Source organism: Oncorhynchus kisutch, linkage group LG17 (assembly GCF_002021735.2).
Source record: "Oncorhynchus kisutch isolate 150728-3 linkage group LG17, Okis_V2, whole genome shotgun sequence".
Lineage (NCBI taxonomy): Eukaryota > Metazoa > Chordata > Actinopteri > Salmoniformes > Salmonidae > Oncorhynchus > Oncorhynchus kisutch.
In genome coordinates this window covers 61,866,898-61,894,714 of record NC_034190.2, presented here as the reverse complement: position 1 = coordinate 61,894,714, position 27,817 = coordinate 61,866,898, and the positions used below count along the sequence as shown (strand labels likewise).

At 43.7% G+C, this 27,817-nt stretch overlaps 1 protein-coding gene across 1 annotated transcript; it reads right to left on the bottom strand.

Moving 5' to 3' along the window:
- Positions 1-2,454: 2,454 nt before the first annotated feature.
- On the bottom strand, positions 2,455-21,388 carry vwa1 (von Willebrand factor A domain containing 1). Its single transcript, XM_020506480.2, has 6 exons — positions 20,948-21,388; positions 15,938-16,495; positions 14,711-15,043; positions 14,209-14,484; positions 13,659-13,940; positions 2,455-3,436 (listed from the first exon to the last, which is right to left on the bottom strand). Exons 1-6 carry the CDS (start codon positions 21,030-21,032, stop codon positions 3,408-3,410), a joined length of 1,563 nt encoding a protein of 520 aa, XP_020362069.1. The 5' UTR covers positions 21,033-21,388; the 3' UTR covers positions 2,455-3,407.
- Between the last annotated feature and the right edge of the window lie 6,429 nt (positions 21,389-27,817).

The window sequence follows — 27,817 nt, the reverse complement described above, 5'->3', positions numbered from 1 at the left end:
GGGTAGAGGAGGTTAGGCCAGGTGGTAACTCTATCGTCAGCAGGAATACAAGCAGAGCACCTGACACAACAGACACTGACAGCAGAGTAGTCCAGAGCCAAGGGCCGGTGAAGATAGTAAAGACGAAAGATCTGAAGGAAGTGATTGAGGTAGAAACTGGTTATGGGGATTCTAACCTTTGGATCCACTATACAGCCAGATCAGTAGCTAAAGAAGAATGTTATGCCTGCGCCACAGCCAAACCTCAGCGGACTACCATCCCCTTTCCATTTAATGGAATTGATTCACCCAGGGGAATGGCCTGTATGGTAAAGCTGTTCTTGAAGGCCGGAGAAGCCAGACGATGACAGTTGCATTGATCTGCATTATTTTAGGTTTCCCTTCCCTTCGATGTGTCCATCGCATCCAGGCTTCCCCCTTTCACAGTTACAGGAGGACATTATTAATGTATGGCTCGCTACATCACAAATGGATGGGACGTAGGGGAAGTAAGAATATGCAATAGGACAGAGAATGTTACAGCTGACAAGACAATGAGGGACCTGACTGTGTCTGAGGACTTTAGTAAGATAAAAGGCCTAGAACAGATGTCTAGTGGTTTGTGGAGGTGTGAGACTGGGGCCTAACCTGCCTACCGATTGGACCGGTGGTTGTGCAACTAGTGCAGTTAGGCATGCCTTTCCCCTTATCAAACACAAAGACCTAGAGCCAGGTAGAAGAGAGAGAGTGCTCCATCTGGATCTTTTAACAATAGAATTTACATAGGATAGTATTGGATATGTTTGTTGGCTGGAAAGGGTGAGAGTGGGTGGAGGTGGTTTGTTCCCCGATGGCACAGCTCCGGACGAATCAGTGACCAAAGCCTTAGCTGGTTTGACCACCCTGGCTAACGAGTTGGCAGAAAACTCTGGGGTGGATACTTGTCTGACTAATTGTTTTGATAGTATGTTTGGAAAATGGAAAAATGTTATGATCACTGTGTTATGGGCTACCTTCACCTGTGTGACTGTTTTAGTTTTGTGTAGCTTTTGTCTAATTCCCTGTGTATGAGGTCTCATTTCCAGGACTCTGGAGAAACAGATGGTGCGGTACGGACTGATTCCAAGATCTGACCAGTGGAATGATGAATACATGCCTCAAACCTAAATAGTATGAATGAATCCTGATTCTTCATATGCGAGGAACTTAGGTCTTGATTAGACCATTTTGATATTTAGAGATGTTAGGTTGTATCTTGTTTCGATGAAGATTGTAACGAAAATCCTGATAAGAAGAGTTATGATTCTGATGTAGGCCTAAAAACAGTCAGGGTGAATGCAAGTATTGGTTTATGTTAGAAGGTATTTTGATAACAATAAATATTTCTAATAAAAATAGATGTATGCTTTTTAATATTTTAATAAAACTGGATGTGTGATTGGATGTATAACATTTAATCATTGGGTGGATATGTTAAGGGATTTTTTAAAATCAATAATGGCTAATTATGTATACATTTCAATCAGAATACTATTATGTTACTGTATAGATGTATGAATTTTCTTTTAATCCTAGTACTGAAAATAATGTGTGTAATTATAATCAAGAATTAGAACAATGACTGTCTGTTCCTTGGTAGAAACGAATGAATCTATCGTCAGACTGGCTAGAATGCTTATCTACACAGGAAGACCTTGGCTTGGTCATAAATGATCTAAATTGGTGAGAGACGATGTAGGAAGGCTTGAGAACTATACTGCCATTGTACTGGAGTGGAGGAGAGACGGACAGTTCGAAACCTAATGACGTCATTTTCAGTTTATAACCTGTATAAAGTTTATAGTTCAGTTTATAACCTGTTGTAAATTGTATCATGTTCAATACTCTCGAGAATAGTAGAACAATACTAGAATGCTAGTGCTTGATTTTGAGACTGGTCTCCGCCCATTTTATGCTAATAAGTTTCTTACAAATCCTTAGAAATGGGCTGAGTGTATTAATTTAATTGGGTATTAAACATATAGGAATTTAATTCCTCTATCAAAAACCTGGTTCAGTCTTCATTCCAACAGACACTGGGAGACAAATTCAACTTTCAAAGGACAAAAACCTAAAACACAAGGCCAAAATATACACTGGAGTTGCTTACCAAGATTACATTGAATGTTACTGTGTGGCCTCGTTACAGTTTTGACTTAAATCATCTTGAAAATCTATGGCAAGACTTGCAAATTGAAGAATTTTAAGAAGAAGAATGTGCAAATATTGTACAATCCAGGTATGCAAAGTTCTTAGAGATTTACCCAGAAAGACTCACAGTTGTAATTGCTGCCAAAGGTGCTTCTAACATGTACTGACTCAGGGGGTTGAATATTTATCTAATCAAGATATATTACTGTATTTTTTTTTTTACAAATGTTTGAATTTTTCTTCCACAATAACATATTATTTTGAGTAGATTGTTGACAAAAAAAAGACAATTAAATCCATTTTAATCCCACTTTGTAACACAACAAAATGTGGAAAAAGTCAAGGGGTATGAATACTTATGATACCCACTGTATGCCCCCTGGTTCAATGGCCAACCTGTATGACTGAATACAGCATCATCCAATGTAACAGATTGCCAATCCTTCCATGTATAAGTGTTGGTGGTGATGAGTCAAAACAATCCTGGAAAATATCAGTGTGACCATCCTTTATCAAAAGCACATCTGCAACATCTCACGAGTAGAACATCTATCTGTAGTTTTATCAGTGTAGAGAATCACATAGAGAATCTGTTTGGGATTTGTAATTAGTTCAAAGGAGTTCCTCTCTGTTATTAAGGGTTCTGTGTTCACTTGCCCTTCAATTAAAGTCTAAGCTGAGTTTGAGCACTTATTTATTCAATGTTCCAAAATATTACGGGTGGGTGCCTTGGGAAACATTGAAAGTATATTGCATAGTTGCTCTCTGTGCACTAGAAAAATGTGTTACTGTACGTTCATCTTTTTGATTAAAACTACATCTTGTATGATACCGCAAACCAGAATTAGCTTGATCTAGACTGCTATGCTTGGCCAACCTCTATCTTAAGATCATATCAAAAACAAACAGTCAAACAAACAAATGTTTTAAGTATGATTACAGGTTTTAGGCAATATGTGAAAATCTGCATTGCAGAAGATAGCAACCCACAGTTCAGTTAGGGTGCTGACTAATAGAGCAACAGTTTTATAGTATAGTAAGCCTATATGTATTGTATCAGTCTCTATTAAACACAAGTGCTTTGTAAGCCAAAGGCCTCGTGTATTGTGGATGATGTCTAGAGAGGATAGAATGAACTGAGAGAGTGATGCAAGTTCAGATGTATTGTTCTTCTATCTGTTCTTCTCCTTCTTCCCTCCATCCTTGCCATAGTACAGTGCCTGTTAAACTCAGCAATGTTATGATCTGTGGCCCCAAGCCGATGCATCTGAAAGGCAGAAGGAAACAGACGCACATTAAAACCTCACACCAGACCTTCCCAGTAGCAAGCCAAGAGGCATACCATATCCAACTGTAATGAACACTGTTAGTTAGTTGCCATGGAAACCCCAGTAGCCATAACCACAACTACCTTTTGGTGTGGTTACTTTGGGGTCAGACAGAATCTATTGGCAGAGTGCTAATTACGGAGGGCCCAGTTGGGGTCTTAGACCCCAAGAATGAGACATGAACTAGATGCAACAAAGTCAAACTTGGAGGGGGGGGGTCTCTAAATAATACTTATTTAACCATTCTCCTATTTGTTTCAAATGCAATTTGTACTGGTACGGTGGTAAATATTAAAATGAAAGCTTATTCCAAATTAAACACACACCCCTACCTCTGTCTCATGGTTTAAACATTTTTTTCCCATGTGGCTGCATTTGTCATCCCAGGACAGTCCCCTATCTCAGCCCCTTTTCAGTTGTCCCAACTTTTCTTTCTACTAAAATAGGTCCTTTCTTCAGCAAGACACGGAACGTAATTATACGTTTTTTTGTTTGTTTAGGGGGCAGATCAGCTTTAATATTGCAGATATATTGTAGCTTCCATCAATATAATTGTCTGCATCATTTCCAATCCCCCATATATTTTTTGTAAATATATATATATATATACGGTGCCTTCGGAAAGTATTCAGACCCCTTGACTTTTTCCACATTTTGTTACGTTACAGCCTTATTCTAAAATGGATTACATCGTTTTTTCCACTCATCAATCAACACACAATCTCGCCTTAATTACAAAGCAAAAACAAGCTTTTAGAAAGGTTTGCAATTTTACAAATAATTAAAAAAAACGGAAATATCACATTTACATAAGTATTCAGACCCTTTACTCAGTACTTTGTTGAAGCACCTTTGGCAGCGACTACAGCCTCCAGTCTTCTTCCGTATGACGCAACAAGCTTGGCACACCTGTATTTGGGGAGTTTCTCACATTTGTCTCTGCAGATCCCCTCAAGCTCTGTAAGGTTGGATGGGGAGCGTTGCTGCACAGCTATTTTCAGGTTTCTCCAGAGATGTTCGATCGGGTTCAAGTTTGGGCTCTGTCTGGGCACTCAAGGACATTCAGAGACTTGTCGCAAAGCCACTCCTGCGTTGTCTTGGCTGTGTGCTTAGGGTTGTTGTCCTGTTGGAAGGTGAACCTTCGCTCCACTGAGGTCCTGAGTGCTCTGGAGCAGGTTTTCATGAAGAATCTCTGTACTTTGCTCCGTTAATCTTTGCCTCGATCCTGACTAGTCTCCCAGTCCCTGCCGCTGAAAAACATCCCACAGCATGATGATGATGCTGCCACCACCATACTTCACGTTGGGGTGGTGCCAGGTCTCCTCCAACATGAATCATGAACTCTTTGGCATTCAGGCCAAAGAGTTCAATCTTGGTTTCAATGGACCAGAGAATCTTATTTCTCATGGTCTGAGAGTCCTTTGGGTGCTTTTTGGCAAACTCCAAGTGGGCTGTCATGTGCCTTTTACAGAGGAGTGGCTTACGTCTGGCCACTACCATAAAGGCCTGATTGGTGGAGTGCTGCAGAGATGGTTGTCCTTCTGCAAGGTTCTCCCATCTGCACAGAGGAACTCTAGAGCTCTGTCAGAGTGACCATTGGGTCCTTGGTCACCTCCCTGACCAAAACCTTCTCCCCCGATTGCTCAGTTTGGCCTGGCAGCCAGCTCTAGAAAGAGTCTTGGTGGTTCCAAACTTCTTCCATTCTGTGCCTTGACACAATCCTGTCTCGGAGCTCTATGGACAATTCTTTTGACCCCATGGCTTGGTTTTTTTCTGTGACATGCACTGTCAACTGTGGGACCTTTTTATAGACAGTTGTGTGCCTTTATAAATCATGTCCAATCAATTGAATATACCACAGGAGGTCTCCAATCAAGTTGTAGAATCATCTCAAGGATGATCAATGGAAACAGGATGCACCTGAGCTCAACTTGAATCTCGGATCCAGCGCCGACAGAGATGGACGCCTCGCTTCGAGTTCCTAGGAAACTATGCAGTATTTAGTTTTTTACGTGTTACTGTTATTATTACATTGGTAGCCCAGGTAATCTTAGGTTTCATTATATACAGTCGGGAGGAACTACTGAATATAAGAGCAACGTCAACTCACCATCATTACGACCAGGAATATGACTTTCCCGAAGCGGATCCTGTGTTTTGCCTTCCACCCAGGACAATGGATTGGATCCCAGCTGACGACCGAAAACAACGACGTCGTAAAAGAGGCAAACAAAGCGGTCTTCTGGTCAGGCTCCGGAGACGGGCACATCGCGCACTGCGCCCTAGCATACTACTCGCCAATGTCCAGTCTCTTGACAACAAGGTTGATGAATTCCGAGCAAGGGTAGCATTCCAGAGAGACATCAGAGACTGTAACGTTCTTTGCTTCACGGAAACATGGCTCACTCAAGAGACGCTAACGGAGTCGGTGCAGCCAGCTGGTTTCTTCACGCATCGCGCCGACAGAAACAACCATCTTTCTGATAAGAAGAGGGGCGGGGGGGTATGCCTTATGATTAACGAGACGTGGTGTGATCATAACAACATACAGAAACTCAAGTCCTTCTGTTCAACTGACTTCGAATTCCTCACAATCAAATGTCGACCGCATTATCTACCAAGGGAATTCTCTTCGATTATAATCACAGCCGTATATATTCCCCCCCAAGCAGACACATCGATGGCCCTGAACGAACTTTATTTGACTCTATGCAAACTGGAAACCACATATCCTGAGGCTGCATTCATTGTAGCTGGCGATTTTAACAAGGCTAATCTGAAAACAAGACTCCCTAAATTGAATCAGCATATCGATTGCGCAACCAGGGCTGGTAAAACCCTGGATCATTGCTATTCTCACTTCCGCGACGCATATAAGGCCCTCCCCCGCCCTCCTTTCGGAAAAGCTGACCACGACTCCATTTTGTTGCTTCCAGCCTACAGACAGAAACAAAAACAATAAGCTCCCGCGCTCAGGTCTGTTCAACGCTGGTCCGACCAATCTGATTCCATGCTTCAAGATTGCTTTGATCACGTGGACTGGGATATGTTCCGTATTGCGTCAAACAACAACATTGATGAATACGCGGATTCAGTGAGCGAGTTCATGAGAAAGTGCATTGACGATGTCATACCCATAGCAACGATTAAAACATTCCCAAACCAGAAACCGTGGATTGATGGCAGCATTCGCGTGAAACTGAAAGCATGAACCACTGCTTTTAACCAGGGCAAGGTGACCGGAAACATGACCGAATACAAACAGTGTAGCTATTCCCTCCGCAAGGCAATCAAACAAGCTGAGCGTCAGTATAGAGACAAAGTAGAGTTGCAATTCAACGGCTCAGACACAAGAGGTATGTGGCAGGGTCTACAGTCAATCACAGACTACAAAAAGAAAACCAGTCCTGTCGCGGACCAGGATGTCTTGCTCCCAGACAGACTAAATAACTTTTTTGCCCCGCTTTGAGGACAATACAGTGCCACTGACACGGCCCGCAACCAAAACCTGCGGACTCTCCTTCACTGCAGCCGACGTGACTAAAACATTTAAACGTGTTAACCCTCGCAAGGCTGCAGGCCCAGACGGCATTCCCAGCCGCGTCCTCAGAGCATGCGCAAACCAGCTGGCTGGTGTGTTTACAGACATATTCAATCAATCCTTATCCCAGTCTGCTGTTCCCACATGCTTCAAGAGGGCCACCATTGTCCCTGTTCCCAAGAAAGCTAAGGTAACTGAGCTAAACGACTACCGCCCCGCCCGTAGCACTCTCTTCCGTCATCATGAAGTGCTTTGAGAGACTAGTCAAGGACCATATCACCTCCACCCTACCTGACACCCTAGACCCACTCCAATTTGCTTACTGCCCAAATAGGTCCACAGACGACGCAATCGCAACCACACTGCACACTGCCCTAACCCATCTGGACAAGAGGAATACCTATGTGAGAATGCTGTTCATCGACTACAGCTCAGCATTTAACACCATAGTACCCTCAAACTCATCATCAAGCTCGAGACCCTGGGTCTCGACCCCGCCCTGTGCAACTGGGTACTGGACTTCCTGACGGGCCACCCCCAAGTGGTGAAGGTAGGTAAGAACATCTCCACCCCGCTGATCATCAACACTGGGGCCCCACAAGGGTGCGCTCTCCTGTACTCCCTGTTCACCCACGACTACGTGGCCATGCACGCCTCCAACTCAATCATCAAGTTTGCGGACGACACTACAGTGGTAGGCTTGATTACCAACAACGACGAGACGACCTACAGGGAGGAGGTGAGGGCCCTCGGAGTGTGGTGTCAAGAAAATAACCTCACACTCAACGTCAACAAAACAATGGAGATGATTGTGGACTTCAGGAAACAGCAGAGGGACCCCCCTATCCACATCGACGGGACAGTAGTGGAGAGGGTAGTAAGTTTTAAGTTCCTCGGCGTACACATCTCGGACAAACTGAATTGGTCCACCCACACAGACAGCGTCGTGAAGAAGGTGCAGCAGCACCTCTTCAACCTCAGGAGGCTGACGAAATTCGGCTTGTCACCAAAAGCACCCACAAACTTCTACAGATGCACAATCGAGAGCATCCTGTCGGGCTGTATCACCGCCTGGTACGGCAACTGCTCCGCCCACAACCGTAAGGCTCTCCAGAGGGTAATGAGGTCTGCACAACGCATCACCGGGGGCAAACTACCTGCCCTCCAGGACACCTACAACACCCAATCTCACAGGAAGGCCATAAAGATCATCCAGAAGGCGAGGTCAGTACAGAGGTCAGTACAGGTGCATCAAAGCAGGGACCGAGAGACTGAAAAACAGCTTCTATCTCAAGGCCATCAGACTGTTAAACAGCCACCACTAACATTGAGTGGCTGCTGTCAACACACTGACTCAACACCAGCCACTTTAATAATGGAAATTGATGTAACAATATATCACTAGCCACTTTAAACAATGCTACTTAATATAATGTTTACATACCCTACATTATATACTGTACTCGTTATCATCTACTGCATCTTTATGTAATACATGTATCACTAGCCACTTCAAACTATGCCACTTTGTTTACACACCCTACATAACTCATCGCATATGTATATACTGTACTCGATACCATCTACTGCATCTTGCCTATGCCGTTCTGTACCATCACTCATTCATATATCTTTATGTACATATTCTTTATCCCTTTACACTTGTGTGTATAAGGTAGTAGTTTTGGAATTGCTAGGTTAGATTACTCGTTGGTTATTACTGCATTGTCGGAACTAGAAGCACAAGCATTTCGCTACACTCGCATTAACATCTGCTAACCATGTGTACAGTGGGGTGAGCAAGTATTTGATACACTGCCGATATTGCAGGTTTTCCTACTTACAAAGCATGTAGATGCCTGTCATTTTTATCAAAGGTACACTTCAACTGTGAGAGACGGAATCTAAAACAAAAATCCAGAAAATCACATTGTATGATTTTAAAGTAATTAATTAGCCGACAAGCAGCACTTGTCGGCTGCTTTTCAACTCATCCCAAACCATCTCAATTGGGTTGAGGTTGGGTGATTGTGGAGACCAGGTCATCTGATGCAGCACTCCATCACTCTCCTTTTTGGTCAAATAGCCCTTACACAGCCTGGAGGTGAGTTGGGTCATTGTCCTGTTGAAAAACAAATGATAGTCCCTGTCACACCCTGACCATAGTTTGCTTTGTATGTTTCTATGTTTTGTTTCCTGTCTTTGTGTTTGTTGCACCAGATAGGGCTGTTTCGGTTTTGCCACATTTATTGTTTTGTATTATGTTCATGTTGAGTTTACCTATTAAAAAACATGAACTATAACCACGCTGCATTTTGGTCCGCCTCTCCTTCCCAGGAGGAAAGCCGTTACAGAACCACCCACCACAACAGGACCAAGCGGCGTGGTGAAAAGCAGCAACAGCAGGAGAGGCAGCAGCAGCAGCAACAGCAAGAGAGGCAGAACTATTTGGAGAAATGGACTTGGGAGGAGATTCTAGACGGGAAAGGACCCTGGGCACAGCCAGGAGATTATCGCCGCCCCAAAGAAGAGCTGGAGGCAGCGAAGGCGGCGAGGCGTTGGTATGAGGAGGCAGCACGGCGGCGTGGAAGCCCGAGAGTCAGCCCCCCAAAAAATATTGGGGGGGCACACAGGGAGTATGGCGAAGCCAGGTAGGAGACCTGCGCCAACTTCCTGTGCTTACCGGGGGGGCGAGAGAGACCGGGCAGGCACCGTGTTATGCTGTGGAGCGCACGGTGTCCCCAGTGCGGGTGCATAGCCCGGTGAGGTACATACCAGCTCCTCGTATCGGCCGGGCTAGAGTGGGCATCGAGCCAGGTGCCATGAAGCCGGCTCTACGCATCTGGTCTCCAGTGCGTCTCCTTTGGCCGGCGTACATGGCACCAGCCTTGCGCATGGTGTCCACGGTTCGTCTGCACAGCCCAGTTCGGGCTATTCCACCTCGCCGCACTGGCAGGGCGACCGGCAGCATTCAACCAGGTAAGGTTGGGCAGGCTCGGTGCTCAAGAGCTCCAGTGCGCCTGCACGGTCCGGTCTATCCAGTACCACCTCCACACACCAGCCCTCCGGTGGCAGCCCCCCGCACCAGGCTGTCTCTTCGTCCCATCCCTACAGATGCTCCCGCCTGTCCGGCGCTGCCAGAGCTTCCGCCCCTCAGTCCAGAGGCGCCAGAGCTCCTCTGTCCAGCGCTGCCAGAGCCTTCCTCCTCTCCAGCGTTGCCGGAGCTGTCCGTCTGTCCAGAGCTGCTAGAGTCTCCCGTCTGTCCAGAGCTGCTAGAGTCTCCCGTCTGTCCAGAGCTGCTAGAGTCTCCCGTCTGTCCAGAGCTGCTAGAGTCTCCCGTCTGTCCAGAGCTGCTAGAGTCTCCCATCTGTCATGAGCCGCCTGAGTCGCCAGTCAGCATGGAGCCGCCAGAGTCGCCAGTCAGCATGGAGCCGCCAGAGTCGCCAGTCAGCATGGAGCCGCCAGAGTCGCCAGTCAGCATGGAGCCGCCAGTCAGCATGGAGCCACCAGAGCCGCCAGTCAGCATGGAGCCACCAGAGACACCAGTCAGCATGGAGCCGCCAGAGCCGCCAGTCAGCATGGAGCCGCCAGAGCCGCAAGTCAGCATGGAGCTGCCAGAGCCGCCAGTCAGCATGGAGCCACCAGTCAGCCAGGATCTTCCAGAGCCGCCAGTCAGCCAGGATCTTCCAGAGCCGCCAGTCAGCCAGGATCTTCCAGAGCCACCAGTCAGCTAGGATCTTCCAGAGCCGCCAGTCAGCCAGGATCCGCCAGAGCCGCCAGTCAGCCAGGATCCGCCAGTCAGCCAGGATCCGCCAGAGCCATCAGTCAGCCAGGATCTGCCAGTCATCAGCCAGTACGGAGCTACCCCTCAGCACTGAGCTGTCCCTCAGTCCCGAGCTGCCCCTCTGTCCCGACCTGCCCCTCAGTCCAGTGGGGTCATTTAGAAGGGTCGCCGTGGTTAGGAGGCCACGGAGGAGGACAATGAGGCGGACTAAGACTATGGTGAAGTGGGGGCTACGTCCAGCACCAGAGCCGCCACCGCGGACAGATGCCCACCCAGACCCTCCCCAATAGGTTCAGGTTTTGTGGCCGGAGTCCGCACCTTGGGGGGAGGGGGGGGGGGGGGGGGGGTACTGTCACACCCTGACCATAGTTTGCTTTGTATGTTTCTATGTTTTGTTTGGTCAGGGTGTGATCTGAGTGGGCATTCTATGTTGGATGTCTAGTTTGTCTGTTTCTGTGTTTGGGCCTGATATGGTTCTCAATCAGAGGCAGGTGTTAGTCATTGTCTCTGATTGGGAACCATATTTAGGTAGCCTGTTTTGTGTTGGGTTTTGTGGGTGGTTGTTTCCTGTTTTTGTGTTTGTTGCACCAGATAGGGCTGTTTCGGTTTTGACGCATTTATTGTTTTGTATTATGTTCATGTTGAGTTTACCTATTAAAAAGCATGAACTATAACCACGCTGCATTTTGGTCCGCCTCTCCTTCCCAGGAGGAAAGCCGTTACAGTCCCACTAAGCGCAAACCAGATGGGATGGCGTGACGCTGCAGAATGATGTGGTAGCCATGCTGGTTAAGTGTGCCTTGAATTGTAAATAAATCACTGACAGTGTCACCAACAAAGCACCCCCACACCATCACCTCCTCCATGCTTCACGGTTGGAACTACACATGTGGAGATCATCCGTTCACCTACTCTGCGCTCGCAAAGACACGGCGGTTAGAACCAAAAATCTCACATATGTTCTTCTCATTGGTGTCCTTTAGTAGTGGTTTCTTTACAACAATTTGACCATGAAGGCCTGATTCACAAAGTATCCTCTGAACAGTTGATGTTGATGTGTCTGTTACTTGAAAAATAAATACAAGTTCTGATCCCTTCTATTCTCATAGTTTCTACAGATTGTAAATTAACAAAACATTTTAGCTAAAAGTATTATTACATTATTGATCGATTGACTATGACTTTTCAAATCACCAAGTAGTGCTATATGCAGAGTTAGCTCCAGGTAAATGTTGCAATTCTTCGGCCATCCCTGGACCTGCGACCAAAAACAAGCTATATATGGACAGTACCAAAACAAATGATTGATTGTCTCTTCGCAGCAAAATCTGCAGAGCTGGGGTGGTTGTTTCCCCATAACATTCTATTGGTTGCAAGAATTTTGTATAATTTAAATTGAAAAAGTTTTGAAACCGGTGTCATTTTGCGTATCAGTTCATAAAACGTGCCATGGAATCGGTACATCGAAAATCCCTTCCCAAATATTTTGCAATCTATATGACACAGCTGTCAATTTTTTGGTCCTTAAATGAAAGTGGTATACTTTTTTATTTATCACAATTTCCTTAAACTAATGTTGGTCTTTATGTCAGAGTTTACTAGGAGTGGTGGGTTGGAGTTAGGCGCAGAGAGCAGAGCGTTCGGTAAATCGTAATATTTATTCTCCAGCATAAAACGGTCACGCCAAAATACAGGGCGCATGAAACAGACCAGCCCAAACACAGGACAAAACAGTCCGGAGACAACAAACACGCAAACACATCCACAACCAACAGAGTAACAATCCCGCACAAACCTAGGCGGACCTAACAGGCTTAATTAAAGAAACATAAATCAAGAAACAAAACAGGGAACATGTGCAACCAATAAGACAAAACTAAACGAAAAAGAAAAAGGGATCGGTGGTGGCTAGTAGACCGGCGACGAAGACCGCCAAGCGCCGCCCGAACAGGCAGGGGAGCCACCTTTGGGCAGCCGTAATGCACGGCTGCCCAAACAAGTTCCAAACTTTTACCCATTCCACTTGCCTCTTTCGTTTTTGCGTTAATGCTGCAATTAGTTGAATGTAATGTTGTGTAGAGCAGACAATTCCATATATTTTTGTTCGCTGCATGTGTGCCATAACTCCACCAATTATATTTATGATATCATTTACAAAGATTATACCTATTTTTTTACATTTTATTTTTTAAATCAATGAGTTAGTATATTTGCGTTTAATCACAATAGTTGTTGTATTATTTGTTCTGTCTTTTCTGGTGGACTAAAGTGAAATTGCAACCAACTTTCTAACAGATGTCTCTTTCCATTCATCAAATGGCGCGAGTGCACAGTGCACTGTTGGGTTGCTGAATGCATTTTAGACGAGTGGACGAACATATGCATGTACCCTACTTTTTGAAGTAATTTGTTTGACAATAAGATGAAAACATCATGACTGGTAAAGTTCATGCCAAATTAAAAGGTAATCAAAATGTATTTTGACAGTTAAATTACATGCCTTTACTATTAGGCTCATACATTTTTTTATAGGAACATCCTGTCTAGCAGGAACTATTTTGGAGTTGTTAAAACAATTTTCAGGAGTCCTGGCGACATACTACCAGTGAATCAATGTTGTAATATGGGCAATAAAAAGGCTACCTCTTCATCCAAACAAAGAGTTGGCTTGGATGGATTCAAAAGCACCAATTCTAGGATCCAATTGAACATGTCTTTAATATATCCATGTTTGCTCCAATTGACCAACTGAACACAACTGATATTAACTGACCCCAACCAACAGTGCTGAAGGGTTCACATCCTCATTCAAAATGGCGGTGGCCCGTTCTCTCACCTGAATGAAACTGGGCCGTGCAGCAGAGGCCCTTCCCGCGTGTCGTCCGGTATACAGGCCACACACACACTCTGGTGGCGGGGGGCAGGTGTGTCAGACGTGTGGACAGTAAGTTGGGGGGCAGGTAGAAGGAGGAGCGCTGGGCGGTGGTAGAGCCGTGGCCGTCCTGTCCCTCCCAGGTGAGCCAGTAGCCCCTGAGGCCGTCCATGCTGGCTTTCCAGTCCACCTGCACAGAGTCACTGCCCACCGTGGTCAGCTGCAGGTCTGCAAGATCCGGCCTCACTGAGAAGGGGAGGAGGTAGGGATGGGATTCATTTTCCAAAGTACACTTTGGCAATATATACATTGTTACGTCATGCCAATAAAGCAATTGAAATTAAATTGAGAGAGAGAGAAAAAGGCCGGCGTGCTGCATCTGTACAGTGGTATGTGAAGGGTAATGGTACATTTAGCATTTTCCCATTTTATTGCTTCAGTTTAAAGACATTGAGGCTAATCCCATACCGCATCTGTGCCTAAGAACATATCCTTAATGCTATATGCTCCTTACCCTCCTCAGTGCACACTTTGACAGACATGGACCTCTCCTGGCCATAGGAGTGACGGGCGCTCACGGTGACCAAGTACTGGGTGTCTGGCTGGAGGTTGGTCAGCATGGTGGAGTTCTGCCCCCGGCCCACAGTAGTCATGTGGAGCTTCCCCCCCGGGAGCGCTGAGTACTCCACCTGGAAGCTCTGGACAGACTCTGGCTGCAGAGGACCCCAGCTCACCCTCACACTATTGGCCTCTGAGTCCGACACCGTCACCACGGCTGGGCTCAACACCTCTGAGGAGACGATAAGTTATATGTAATAATATAATATTAAAATATATATATTATCTGGTGATTTACCAGGTGCTTTTGTCGAATGTGACTTCAGAATATTCGGTATACAGTGTGCCCATGCTGGACACTACCCCAAAGATATAACATCCCAACCAACTGAGCCAACATTGTTACAATTAACAATGTAAATGTTGTAAAGGTCAAATGTAAACATGCCACCTCTTACCTGGCTTAGTGGTGAAGGTGACGGAGAGGGGGTTGAGCACCTGCAGGTTGGACTCAGGAGTCAGTGTGGCTGTGTAGGTGGTGTCTGGCTTTAGTCCCGTCAGCCTGGCCGTGCTAGAGTCCCCTGGCCGGGTGAGTCTCTGGTACTGGCCACCGCTGGTACTGGGGCTGGTACCAGGCCCCCCTGCTCCTCCTCCAACCACTCCCCCACTGGGAGCCGGTCCAAACCGGATGTCATAATAACCGTTTAATCCGGCCAGAACCGGTCGCCAGTGCAGCACAGCGCTGTCTGTGGACACATCTCGCACCTGGAGCCGTTCAGCCCAGAGGATCTCTGTTAGAGGAGAGACAGAACGAGACCGGAGGACAGAAACACTGGTGAAATATAAAACTCCACTTTAAATTGAAGGACATGCTCATTGTAATGGCTGAAATTGAATGAATGGAACGGTATATTGGGACGATGGCGGTATACCGTTCCATTCATTCCATTCCAGCTATTACTTGAGCCACCCTCCCTTCACCAGCCTCCTCTTGCCTAAACACCTTTACGACCATATTATCAGTGTGCGGATTCCTTTCTCTCACTGGTGAGCATTCATCCTTGGATAACCAGAACAAGATGGCAAAAAAGAGAGAAGGATGAAAGAGAGAAGCTCAGACAGACACACAGACTGTGGGTTCCCCAATGCATTCACAATGTATGCCATAAAACCCCTCGAAATAGACAACCCAGTTCTGAAGATACTTTTGTAACAAATAGCAAACCCAAGAAAGGTTTCAGTGTCAGAGGATAGGAACTTCAGGCACTCGCTAGAGGGACCATGGATTTCTCCTTCTGTGTCGTAAAGAACCTGTATTTACACTATGCGTCTGCCCATCACTACAGTATGCATCCTGTCTTAGAGTTACATACGTTTACTGGAAGTGATTGCGTCCATATGACTGCTACTCTATCTGACCAGAGAAATACCCTCTATATATCTCTGGCACCATAGAGGGGCACGGTAGGATCATTTTATTATTAATAGCCCCCCCTCTCTCATTACAGTCTAGCATACACTGTCTCTGCATCCCTCTGTGTCTCACAGTCTCTAGGAGTGGGTATGTGATAAAGGAGTAGGATGGAGAAATGCATTTGTACAGTCTAGAGTAGAGCTCAAAAGAAGGGGTCAGGTCCATGTCAATTGCTGTCAATTGAGGAATCAAATTGGACACACACACTCACCAATAATGGCATCCCTCAGGTCCTCGGTGATGATACTCATATCGTCGATGTCCACAAAGTACAGGTGTGACTCCACAGGTGGGGTGACCACCTGCCGCAGCACCTGGTAGTTCCCGTGGCCCGTGGAGATTACCAGAATGGCTACGCCCTCCTCTCTCAGCTCCTCCATTGGTCCAATCACATCACCCGGCTTCACCCCGTCCGTCAGCCACACTAGAACCCTGGGTAGCTCTGCCCTGGCCCCCCTGGCCCCTCCAGGCTTCAGCACCCAGTCCTTGGCCATCCTGAGGGCCTCCTCTGTATTGGTATCGCCCCTCAGAGCCTTGGTGTTCCCCAGTGCCTCCTGGAGGCCAGATTGGGTATTGTGGGCGTCAAAGCCAAACTCGAGGCGGGGTTGGGTGCCCACCTGCAGTAGCCCCACCCTCACCTGGTCCTCACCCAATGAGAAGGGGAGGAGGAGCTCGGACAGGAAGCCCAGCATGCGGGAGTACTCATAGGATGAGACGCTGCCTGAGGAGTCCAATAGGAAGAGGATGTCGCCCTCACAGCAGTTCAACACTGAGAGAAAAGGAAAGGAGAGCGTTACAGATGGTGGACACTAGATTTTTACAGATATAGGGTATATAGAATATAGATTCATATCTATAGGCTATAGCTATAGAATATAATGCTAATATTATGTGAAAATGAATAACTGAATAAGTCACAGCATACTGTTGAGAATTAAATACTCCCAGAGTTAAGCAATATTTACACCACTGATGGGGAACTTTCTATAAGCATAGTGCTTATAGTAGATGTGTGAGATGCACTACAATTAGTGTATGTGGGAAACAGGGAAACAATGTGGTATAGTTATTTGTTTACCCACAAACTTACCGTAGAGAAGCAAACTAATTATTAATGATAGCCAGCCAAACATTTACAGGGATAAGTACAATCCCAGAACTCACTGAGACTGTGTGGAGCATCTGTGGGAAAACCCACTACTATATTCAACTTTCTCTCTCTTTTCTCACTCTCTCTCTGATTCCTTCTCCCTCCCTTAACTTTTTCCAGTGGTCCTCCTTCTGTTCAGTATGTGAGTGTGCACACACTGGCACACACTGGCACACACACACACACACACACACACACACACACACACACACACACACACACACACACACACACACACACACACACACACACACACACACACACACACACACACACACACACACACACACACACACCCACACACACACACACAAAGAATCTCCCCCTCACCATCCACCTCTTTGGAACAACACTATCCCACAGTCATTAAAACCTTTATAGAAAATGCCATAAGTCTGAAAGCGGGAGAAACTGAAACAAAATGAAAAGAGAAAAAATGTGTGGAGAGGTGTGAACTGTCTCTGGAAAGGAAATGAGTGGAAAACAAGTAATTACAGCAATAAGACCAGATCAAAACAAACAGGCCAACCTAAAATAAGGGATGAAGAAGTGAGCTAGATCAGAGGAGTGGTGGCCAGATGAGGGATGGATGAAAATGCTGTCATAACATTTAGACTAGGCAACATTTTACAAATATTCCATATTTCATAACAGTAGCAGGGAACAGTGCTTCTCATTAAAGAGAGAGAGAGAGTGAGTAAGAAGGGGTGAGGGGGAGAGGGGGAGAACTGTAGGAACTCCTTATATTGGTGTTATAAGGAGGAGGGTAGGTTGGAGGTGGGGATAGAGAGAGAAATGTTAAGGGGGAGGTGTGTATTGGCAGTTCCATTTGTGAGAAGAAGAGGAATGTTTGGTAGTAGACGTATACCCATATACAGAGAGAGAGAAAGAGAGCGAGAGAGCGAGAGAGCGAGAGAGAGAGGGATAGTGAGAGAGACGTGCCATGTTCATTTTCTAGCGTTGAGTGCTTTGGAATATCATTATTTTCATTGGGCCCTTCGCAATGAATTTCTTAACGCTTCAATTTGACACTCGATGTGTGGTCACTGTACTGATAAGAGTGTAGTGTTGAAAGAAGAGTGTGCACTCAAGCATGCACACACGCACGCATGCACACACACACATCTGGACTTTGTACTCCAGCTCTCTAAGAGGGAGGGGCTGCAGTTACACTGCACATATGGCCTCTAATGTTAAGCCCCAGTAAACTGTAGTTCTGTCTGTGTCTCTCTGGTCTCTATGTTTACTGTAAACCAACTGTTTGGGTCTGAACTGTCTTGTACATTAGTATTAGCTTTATTGCGGTGTTAGGTTTACAGTACACCCTGAACAAGCTTGACAAATACCGTATATTAGTGGTTACACACTGAATGTAAATTATGAAACCACAGAGCCTTCATGGGCATGGGAGTAACTGACAATAACTCTTTAGACCTGCTTCACACATGCACACACACACACATACATACACACACACACACGTATGCATGTATTCTTGCATGTGCGCGCACACACACACACAGCTCAGATGTGTTACAAAAAGGCCTCCTCCACAGCTCTTCTTGGTTCTAAAACATCATGTGGTTATATCACCATCAGTAGGCTATAAATACATCATCACATGGGATCAAACCTGGATCATCTGTGATTCTCTGCCAGTCTTTAGTATTAAAAGCATTTCTATTAGTGGAGGCTGCTGAGAGGAGGAAGGGGAGGACCATCCTCCTCCGTGAATTTAATAAAAATTTAAAATTGTAAAACATTGAAAAAGTTATAATTTTTAGATAAAACTATACTAAATATATTCACATGACCAAATAATTTATTAAAACACAGTAGCCTCAACAGCACTTTGTAGGGTAGCACCATGGTGTAGCCGGAGGACAGCTAGCTTCCATTCTCCTCTCGGTACATTGACTTCAATATAAAACCTTGGAGGCTCTTGGTTCTCACCTCCTTCCATAGACTTACACAGTAATTATGACACCGGAGGACGTCCTCCAACCTATCAGAGCTCTTACAGCATGCACTGACATGTTGTCCACCCAATCAAATGATCACAGAATGAATCTAGTACTGAAAGCATAAGCTACAGCGAGCTAGCACTGTAGTGCATAAAATATGGTGAGTAGTTGACTCAAAGAGAGAGAAAGATAATAGTTGAACAGTTTTCAACAAATTAATTTCTTCAAAAATGAAGGCGAAGCAAGAGAGAGAGAGAAAGAGAGATCTTTTTTTATTTCATTTTCAGTTTAACTTACTTAGCTAGCAAATGCAGCTGGCTAGTTTAGTTACTCAAACACCTCAAACAGAGGGATGCTATGTTTGCTAGCTGGCTATGACTATCCAACACAACACTGAAAGTCTTCCAAGTCAAGGTAAGATTTTCGTTTTATTAATGTATTGTCACCAGGGCCTGCCGGTCTAAATACTTACTGACTATACACTGTAGCATTACTGCATGATTGTAGTGGGTTTACTAACACATTAGTTATATTAGCTATGTTGACTAGGACGTTACTTTAGCTAATATGGAGACAATGATGTAGGCTGTGTGTTGCAGTTATGACATGGTTTGGCTTGGAAAGTTTTTTTTAACCTGGTCACATACAGCTGATGTATTGTTCATTGAAGTCCACAAACAAAGGGAAAATGTGAGAGGAGGAGAGTGCATAGAGGCTAGAATGAATACATTGTGGCTACTATGAAAGTGATTAGGGGTGTATTCATTCTGCCGATTCTGTTGAAAAACGTTTCTTAAACGGATGCAAATGAAACGGAGATGAAAAAAATAGCTACATTTGTTTAATAGAAACTCTCATTTGCAACTGTTGGACTAATGATTACACCCTAGATAAGCTAGATACAGGCAAGAGTGTGTAAGGCAGTATTGAATGTGTCACTGTCTGGCCATGTGTCACTGTCTGTTTTTCTCTCAACCTGTGTGCACCTACGTTGTAAACTTTTATTCATAGGCTAGGTTGTAGCAACCTTATGATGGATATAGGGAAAACTTGAGTATCATGTAGTAGCCTAAACCTATCGATGTTACATTGAACTGGGTTGAATGGAACATGAATGACAGTCTTCCAACATGCAGCAACGGCACTGACCGCAACTGATTTCTATGTTTGAGTGAGACGCATAGAAAGTAATTAAGCTATGTTAGTCAAAGCCTGTCTATTCTCTATAGATGGAAGTCTGTGTGAGAAGTCTAATGTTCTGTCTGTCCACTGTATACATACACTGAGTCATAAAGACAGACCACTGACAGATGGAACTGACTCACCAGCAAGTTTAGTTTTCACCATTACAGTATATGTTATGAGCTCTAACTACCACATGCATGGTTGTAACAAGCATTCAGTAATTAGTAATGGTGTTATAATCAATCATTTGTTTTAATTTACATCGCATGTAATAATAAGCACAACAATTTCACATAGTGTTAAAGTCAGGAACAGATATCAACATACACTGAGTATACCAACATTAGGAATGCCTTCCTTATATTGGCCAACGGAACAGCCTCAATTCTTCAGGGCATGGACTCTACAAGGTTTCAAAAGCATTCTACAGGGATGATGACCCATGTTGACTTCAATGCTTCCCACAGTTTTGTCTAGTTAGCTGGATGTCCTTTGGGTGGTGGACCATTCTTGATACACACTGGAAACTGTTGAGCGTGAAAAACCCAACAGCACTTAAAATATTTTGTCTGTCCCATTCACCCTCTGAATGGCACACATGTCAGAAAAGGCTTAACAATCCTTCTTTAACCTGTCTCCTTCCCTTCATCTACACTGACTGAAGTGGATTTAACAAGTGACATGAATAAGGGATCATAGCTTGGATCATAGCTTTCACCTGGTCAGTCTATGTCATTGGAAAGAGCAGGTGTTCTTAATGCATTGTATACTCAGTGTATATTACTGTCAAAGTTGTAGAAATTATATGACAGATGATACAAGTATTGTGCCTTTAATATAATAACACCAGTCGGAGATTTCTCCTCCCTAGTCTCTCAGTCACCCCACCACTAGACCATCGGCCACCACCTGCAATGCTCACCTTCTTCAGTTGCTGAGTTTTGACCACAGGATTTTCGCAGGAACATTCCAACCAGTATACAAGTAAACAAAATCCGATTCTCCATCTCAAGTGTTTATTGTGATCAATTTCGGTAGAAAGAATTATGATGATATCAATAGGGGTTCCTCCAAAAATGTGTTCATTTCCTGAACCGTCGCTCCAACTGAAATGGTAATGAGCCTTCCATTCAGGATACTTAGGCAATAAATTGCGGCTTGAAACTTCATATCCCAAATTCTCACTTTCACCGAGACTTTCCCGTTTTGTTTCCGCTTTTCTGGAACATTACATTCTTGTAATATTTCCCACAGATCAAATGTTGTCTGTTGGTTGCTCTGGTAGCCTCCGTGAGTTAGTGCGCGCAAGTTAAAAAGCGCGAGCATTCTAGTCGGTTCTTCGCACTGACCCCCCCTCCCCTCCAGTGTTCACTCCCTTATTTCTTAACCGTCTTTCAAGACACTTCGAATAGCAATAGGCGTAAGAGCTCTGGCCAAACGTCATTGCTCTGGAAAGGTGCCCATTTTCTCATATCTTTACATTTTATGGCAAACTAGACAATATTGCAAAAAGTGAAGAGAGTCTTTAAAATGTAAAACAATATAAGGAAGAATTTAAACTTTCAGCTTTGAAATTAACTGATGGAGATGTATAATTATCTAGACAATTAAAACTAAGAAATGCAGTTAATTATGGAGCCTTATCTGAGGGACACTGACTTTCAGCACTAAAATCCTTGGAATGAGAGTGCCTTTTCAAGATCATAGGTCCAGGGGTGGAATGGTTTTGTGGTATTTTGGGCAAATGCCAGATGGGCTGGTCCATTTTTAGACAAGTGGGCCTGTCTGACTTGGGTTTTTTGCACAAAATAATAATGATCTGGTGAATAATGGGGGCCTCAAGGAATAAAATGGGCCGATGCGGGGGGCCTCAAGGAGAAACATTTGCTGGTGTGGGGGCCTCAAAGGGGAAGAAATGGTCAGGTGTATTAGAAATGCCAAGGATGTTTTCTGGTTCCAGTCCACTCCTGGATAGGCCTACATGTAGGCTATTGTCTATTTCATTTGTTGGCCTTCCACTGGGCACAGACATCATCAGTTCAACGTCTACTTTTTATGTACATTTCGCTGAGTTATCAACTAACATGAATTCAACATGAAATCAACATTTCTACATGTCATTGGATTTTGGTTAAAAGTTGGGAGGAAAAAAGGCTAAATTCTCTTACCGTTGATGACGTTTTGCAAATCAAATCAATTTTTCTTGTTGATTTAAAGTCATCATATCACATTGCATTTTGTTGTTGTTGAAGTGACGTGGAAACAACGTTGATTCAACCAGTTTTTGCCCAGTGGGCATGTTTAGATAAATGTGAGACTATAAGAACATGGGACACAATTATGGCGGCAAGCTCTTGGACTTCAGCATCAACTGCTCAAGTTGGCGAAATAGATTCCATGGGAAATATAATTTTTGATTGAATTGCATCAGCCTATAGTGCCTCAGGAGATTTGGAGAATGTGATATTGAGATGGTGTCTGTTTGAGAATGAAAGGCAGTGTGCTTATGAGAGAGAGACCGAGAGAGAAAGAGCGAGAGAGAGAGAGGTGAGGAGGAGTGGGAATAGGGTAGAAGACGATAGTGGGAATTAAGACAAGGGACAAAGGTCTGATGTCTGGAGACCTCGGTGACACATCACATGACCTAAGCTTATTTCTATTGTAACAGAACACCCCATCACACACCTAGTAACTAAACACTGAGTCTATACAAACCTGTGAAAGATAGGCGCTGTTCTATGAAAGATAAGTAGTTGACCATTTCCAAACAGAATAGTATGTTGTGTTTGACCTACAGTATTGAGTGGCTGTTTTGAATCGTGTTTCCCACACACCAAACTTGCCCTTACATGCAACCCCTTCTGCCCCCCTCAGTCTGGTCACTGACCCCACTGTATAGTTTACTGTTTATGTCTTCAGATGGGAGTCCAGCTCTTTTAACTGTTCAATAAGCAGTACATCGGTTAGAAATACCCACCTGGAATAACTTTGCAGTGGTATGTGTGTATCGTATATATATGTGTGTGTGTGTGTGTGTGTGTGTGTGTGTGTGTGTGTGTGTGTGTGTGTGTGTGTGTGTCCATGGCATGCAGGTTTTAACTGATGGATCAGGTAAGTGGCCCGGCTGTATGCTATTCACATAACATGTTGCTACCGGGGGACCAGGGGAAAGCATAGGTTATGAAACCATACGTGGTTGTCTTTGTTCTCTTATTTGCACATTCCCTATAAAGAGTAGTAAGCTCCTCTGAGATTCATGTGTCTTTGGAGAACAGTTTCATTGAAAGCGGTTGGGTAAAGCTGCAAAGAGTGGTTAGTTGACCATTTTTGGCAGTGGACAAGGCTATGGGAATAAGGGAGGAAGGGAAGTGAAAGAGTAAGGGAGGTGGAAGACGCAGACAGATGGATGACGAGTCCCATATGACAACCCTCGCAGTGTGACAACATGGAAACACAGAGAAACAGCATTACGTGAGAGGAGAGATCTATTTTGTTGAATTCTGAACACTTAAAGTTTATACAACTGAGCACCATTTGTAATTGGGCTTTATACAGTCTCTTGACACTTTGGCACATAGTAGCGCTCCCGCTGTTATTTACCATTAAAACTTTGGCCCCAGTGCTTCTGGCATCACAATGGAAATTCCATTTCATTAGTAAAGACAGTTCTTTCCTTCACTACTTGCCAGTTATTCCCCCTTCTTTGGTGAGATTGAGACATTTTAGGTTTATGTAGCATGCCATGTTCTGATGCCATTTGACTTGGACACCAGCCATAAATAAAAGTAAAAATAAGTCAGGAAGGGGAAGTCAGAGGGGTTTCCCATCACTGGGCCGTGTTGACCTTCTTATTTGCCAAAAATGCACAGAGTCTTCCTGGCACGCTCTGACCCTTCTGTTCCTGCATCACTAGATCACCCTGCTCATGGCGTCTGGATCCTGCACATTGCTTATCCTGTAAGCTTTTTTACCAGGTCTGTTTGTGAAGTACTGATAGTTTTTATTTTACAGTTTCCTGTCTGTTCTCAGGGTGATGGTGAGATACTGGTCCAAAGGGTAACAGAGGAATTCCAAGCCAAGGGCAGATGCTATGTACACTGTAACTGTTTTATGGTTGCTTCTTAGTAAAATGACTAGCCAAATGCAGGACATCCCTTACAAAAAAATGACATATAAAAAAGATACACATTTATTAAATGTAGAGTTGACATACAAACATCACATTTCAACATGAGGAGAATAGCGTCTTCACCTCACATGTGAATTGCATGTTCACATTTGAAAAACATTAACATGTGAAAATCCATTTGCTGTTGTACATGTAAGAAACCTCCACATGTGTAAATCTCACTTTCTCATGTTGAATTACAAGTTCACATGTGAAAAACAATCACGTGACAATCGCATTTGCAGTTTTCCATGTAAGAAAACTCCACATGTGAAAATTGCAAGTTAACATGTAGGGGTGAAATAGTGTTATTCTCCTCATTTGAAAAGGTGGTGTTAACATGTTGCAGTAGCAATGTTTCCTCAAATTCTGTAATGCCATTCTGTAAAAAGGTTACTTAGCCTACCCGAGTAGAATAATTGAAGTGCATTAAAATGAGTGATTTCTTATTTCTGAGCCATCCACTCCATTATTATTGTAGTAATCCATAATGTTGCTTTTGATATATATGTATACTTAGCGCTACACTAGGGAGAGTCATTCGGAGTGTTACTGCTGCTGGGATGCGCCTCTCTTCTTCGAACGCGTTGCTCCTTGACAATTGGAAGAAGCACAGAAAAAGAACAAAGAAGCTAGCTCTCCGTGTGTCTTTATTTTTTTTATCCTATTTTCTGGTTTGTAGGTTTGGTAACTTTTTTTTTTAAATCCAGAGATAACATGTTTATTTGGTCATTTTGATGTATAATTGAATTATTTTGACCAACTGAAAAACGAGGGAGATTTTTGCCATTCACATGCTCACTTTTGTATTTTTACCAACTAGGGCTCATATTGAGTGTATTTAAATGTGTACATGTATTTTAGAAGGTAAATTTTTATGAAATTTGTATCTAATGGTCGCATGTTAACCGCTAGCTAGCTTATTGATAGGCGAGCCATCCATTTCCTCCTAGCTAGCTATTTGTAGCTTCTGTAATTGTTAGCGGTCCATTGATTTGTGTTACATTTAATTACACAGGCCTAAAAGGGATTTTAAGGAATTTGAAAATGTGTGAATGTGTTTGCTTTAGGAACGAATGTTGACAGATTATTTTCCACAAAAAGATGATTTTGAATTAGGGCTGTCAGAGTTAATCAGTTAATTCGAGCACATTTTTGTGCACAATTTATAAAAAAAAAAAATTATTGCATTGTCTGAAAGCATTCAAAATGCACAAAAACATCAAAAAATACATCATCTATACAGCTAAAAATGCAATGTCAAAACAAGTTAACATTGAGGTTAAAGAAAATGTGCTTTATCAATTTACATGATTTTGCTAAGCATTACTTTGGACAAAATCAAACTGTCAGTATTCTGGTAATGCTTTTTACATAAAATATCTTAAATTAAATTATTACTTTAAATTCTGAATTTGTGATTTTCTGATTTGATTAACTCGATTACATTTTTAAACATTTGACAGACCTATTTTGAATTGAACAGTCAATATTCTGAGATTGAGAGAAATTGATAATAAATGGGAAGAAAACCCAATTTGTTGGCCATCTTGGTCGAATGGTCAAGACATTGACATTTTTTATTACATTTTATTTTAGAATTTTACCCCCTTTTTCTCCCCGATTTCATGGTATCCAATTGTTACTAGCTACTATCTTGTCTCATCGCTACAACTCCCATACAAGCCAGCGGCACCAATGTGTTGGAGGAAACACCGTGCACCTGGCAACTTTGGTTAGCGCGCACTGCGCCCGGCCTGCCACAGGAGTCGCTGGTGCGCGATGAGACAAGGATATCCCTACCGGCCAAACCCTCCCTAACCCGGACGACGCTAGGGCGTCGACAGAGCATGACAGAGCATGGGCGTGAACCCAGAGTCTCTGGTGGCACAGGTGGTGCACAGTACTTTGACTTTGTTTTCATGGATATGTCAAACATTATGTATGTTGAATTTAGGGAGGTAAACATACTACACTCATCTGTGCACTGTCTTTGTGTGAATGAATGACAACTGCTATATTCATCTAGCAATGATAAACATCTGTGCTATAATCTGCATTGAGTCTTTCCCAAATTCTAGGGGCCCTCTATGCAACATTTCAAGATTCCATAGTGAAATATTACAGTTTCCCATATTGCCAAGATCGACTCATGAAAGTTTTCTCTAAAGATGTGCTGTCTTCTCCAGAGGACTGGCCTTATTGTGACAAGGACTGTCTATATTTAGAGTTGGGGGTCCAATGTGGTCATGCTGATAAATGGCTCATTTACAGAGAAACAGATGGGGGTAAGTCTTTCACAATTTACACTGACATGGATATATCTAAATAGCCAGTCTATTTATGACATGATAACTGGCTTTGTAATTCATTTCTCTTAACAATTTGTTCAGATGTGGTTACAGTACTAATTATATTCTACAATTTAATGGATAAACAGAAAATGTATGATTTTCATACAACACTGTTAATAACTTTGTTAATAACATTTAATAGAAAATGTATCAGCCAAATGTTATTTTTTCTTGTACTATGACTTGAACTTCCATTCAATAGTTCGTCATTTGGTAAAAATATACAGCAAGTTATTCAGTAGCCATGGACCAAGGTCAGTGTCATGAGTCATCGATGTCAGAGTTCTACAAGCCAAGCTCTTACTTCAACGTTCTGTCATACAATCTGGTGGAAAGACTAAACAATTCAAATGTACCACAACACAAGTGCTCACAAACCTCCAGCTCTGTGCAGAAGTGTTTTTGTCACTGTTCACATTATAAGGAGTCCACCTCTCCAGCTACAAGGCCACACTCTTCTATCTCCCTCTCTTCTTCTCCACCTAGGCCCCCCTTTATCCTTCGTTATCTCTCTTCTTCTCTGAACCAACACCTCACAAAGAAGGGCACCCATTGGTATAAAGCAGAAATTGAATATCCCTTTGAGCATTCTGAAGTAATTCATTACACTTTGGGATGGTGTATCAATACATCCAGTCCCTACAAAGATACAGTCGTCCTTCCTAAATCAGTTGCCAGAGGGGAAGGAAACCACTCAGGGAATTCACTGTTTGGACAATGGTGACTTTAAAACAGTAACAGAGTTAAATGACTGTGATAGGAGAAAACTGAGGATGGATCAACACATTGAAGTTACTCCACAATACTAACCTAAATGACAGAGTGAAAAAAGGATGCCTGTTCAGAATTTAAAATATTCCAAAACATGCATCCTGTTTGCAATAAGGCACAAAAGTAAAACTGTTAAAAATGTGTCAAACTATTGAACTTTATGTCCTGAGTGTTATGCTTGGGGCAAATCCAACACAACACATCACTGAGTGTCATACCTTCAAGCACAGTGAAGGCTGAATCATGGTATGGGTATGCCTGTCATCGGCAAGGACTAGGGAGTTTTTCAGGATGAAAATAAACTAAATAGAGCTAAGCACAGGCAGGATCCTAGAGGAATTCAGTATGCCATCCAACAGACACTGGGAGACAAATTCACCTTTTATCAGGACAATAACAAAAACAAAAGACCAAATATACACTGGAGTTGTGTACCAAGATGACATTGAATGTTCCTGGGTGGCCTAGTTCCAGTTTTGACTTATGGCAAGACTTGAAA

What these genes read in the sequence shown, in the direction of transcription:
- vwa1 (XM_020506480.2), bottom strand. Translation starts at nt 21,032, where the DNA reads ATGGAGAATCGGATTTTGTTTACTTGTATACTGGTTGGAATGTTCCTG. An exon ending in CCTGAGGGATGCCATTATTG is followed by an intron (nt 15,044 to 15,937) that starts GTGAGTGTGTGT and finishes CTCCTCTAACAG; the next exon opens with AGATCCTCTGGGCTGAACGG. An exon ending in CACGGCCCAGTTTCATTCAG is followed by an intron (nt 3,437 to 13,658) that starts GTGAGAGAACGG and finishes TCTGCCTTTCAG; the next exon opens with ATGCATCGGCTTGGGGCCAC.